Source organism: Cyprinodon variegatus, unplaced genomic scaffold (assembly GCF_000732505.1).
Source record: "Cyprinodon variegatus isolate N-32 unplaced genomic scaffold, C_variegatus-1.0 Scaffold79, whole genome shotgun sequence".
NCBI lineage: Eukaryota > Metazoa > Chordata > Actinopteri > Cyprinodontiformes > Cyprinodontidae > Cyprinodon > Cyprinodon variegatus.
In genome coordinates, this window is record NW_015150532.1 from 1446327 (window position 1) to 1447805 (window position 1479).

At 43.0% G+C, this 1479-nt stretch overlaps 1 protein-coding gene across 3 annotated transcripts in view; it reads left to right on the top strand.

The window, feature by feature from the left end:
• Positions 1 to 338: 338 nt before the first annotated feature.
• lrp8 (LDL receptor related protein 8) overlaps positions 339 to 1479 on the top strand; it is a 152517-nt gene continuing 151376 nt past the window's right edge. For all 3 annotated transcript variants that reach the window (XM_015373009.1, XM_015373011.1, XM_015373010.1), the window contains exons 1-2: positions 339 to 476; positions 1088 to 1204. In XM_015373009.1, the coding sequence (XP_015228495.1) occupies positions 410 to 476; positions 1088 to 1204 (184 nt within the window). In that variant the 5' untranslated portion in view covers positions 339 to 409. The remainder of the gene's footprint in view (positions 477 to 1087; positions 1205 to 1479) is intronic.

The following is a 1479-nucleotide window of genomic DNA, read 5'->3' on the forward strand; positions in this document are numbered from 1 at the left end:
CGAGATTAAAGTCAGAATTCCGAGATTAAAGTCAGATTTCTGAGAAAAAAAGTCGGAATTAGATTTCTGACTTTTCTCAGAATTCTGACTTTTTCCCATATTAAACTGAAATAATATTTAAAAATCAGTTAACTTTTTAATTTTTTTCAGTGGCCCTAATCATCTTCCGTAACATGAAAACTCATTAAATATATATATTTTTTGTAGTAATACATTTAAAAAGAAGTCCGCTTCCTGTCGCCCCACCCAGGTGATGTCGTCACTGCCTGAGCAGCCAATGAGGCGCAGGCAGTGAGTGAGTGGGTGTTCAGCAGCGGACAGTAGAGCAGCGGCGGCGCAGCGCCACAACAAGAGCGGCTGTCGGGCTTTGTTCAGTGGATGTGAATGAGCTCCGTCCCCTCCTCCAGAAATGTGGTCGGATATCAGGACATTGTTGCTTTTCCATTTATTCCTCCTCAGGCTCCCTTACCTGAAAGGTCAGTATTTCTCCTGGAACGTATTTGTAGTTTCTTCGTGCTTCAGACTGCTTAGTGATGTTCAATCAGACGCTGGTGTGGAGCTTAATTGGGTCCGCGAGCCTGAGCGCGCGCGTGCCTCTTATAGCTTAAGGGGAGAAGATCAAAATATGCTTTTTATCTCCATTATTAATAAGCGTGTAATAGAGTTTTCTCCACTGTGACTGTGGGCTGGCTTGTTGTGTTGCTTCTCTGTGTTTAGCTGCTTACAGACATGTGTTTCCTGACTGGGAGCATCTTTAATAAGCCGCTGCATCAGAGGTAGTAGCCCAGACTCAATGAACCTGCTCATTTAAAAGATCAGTGTGGAGGATAGGATAGGATAGGGCCTCCTCTGCTGTCTCACTTTAGAACTATCCTATTACTACATCCCAAGAAAGCAGAACGCTGATGCAGAAAACGGGAACAATGACGCTTGAAGCGCATCTTCTTCGGTTGACCCTAGTGAATGCTGCATATTAATTAGGTATTCATTTGCAAATGTCAGCTGGAGGAGCGGTTATGCATGAACATGTTGCTGCGGTGATCATCCATCTGGACACTTTTTCTGTTTTTCTTGTAATCTCTTCCAGCCACTGATGAGTGTGAGGATGGACAATTTCAGTGCAACAACAAAAGGTGTATACCGACCATCTGGAGGTGCGACGATGATGACGACTGCTCAGACAACAGCGATGAAGAAAACTGTCGTAAGTGTTACAATGAGGATTATCTCCCTCCCTTGTTTGCTTTATGCTTATATAAGCGCCTTGCACAAGTGATCACTTTTATCACCGTGCAACTTCAAGCTTCTGTAGAAGTGGTGCGTTTTTTGTTTGTTTTGTTTTTACCACAATAAATCTGAAAAGTGTGGATGGCGGTTGTATTCAATCTTAAAGGAATAGTACACCCAAAACATGATTAGCCTTCATTTTCTACTCACCCCCATGCTGAACAACACTCTGGAGTACTTTTTTGATATCTC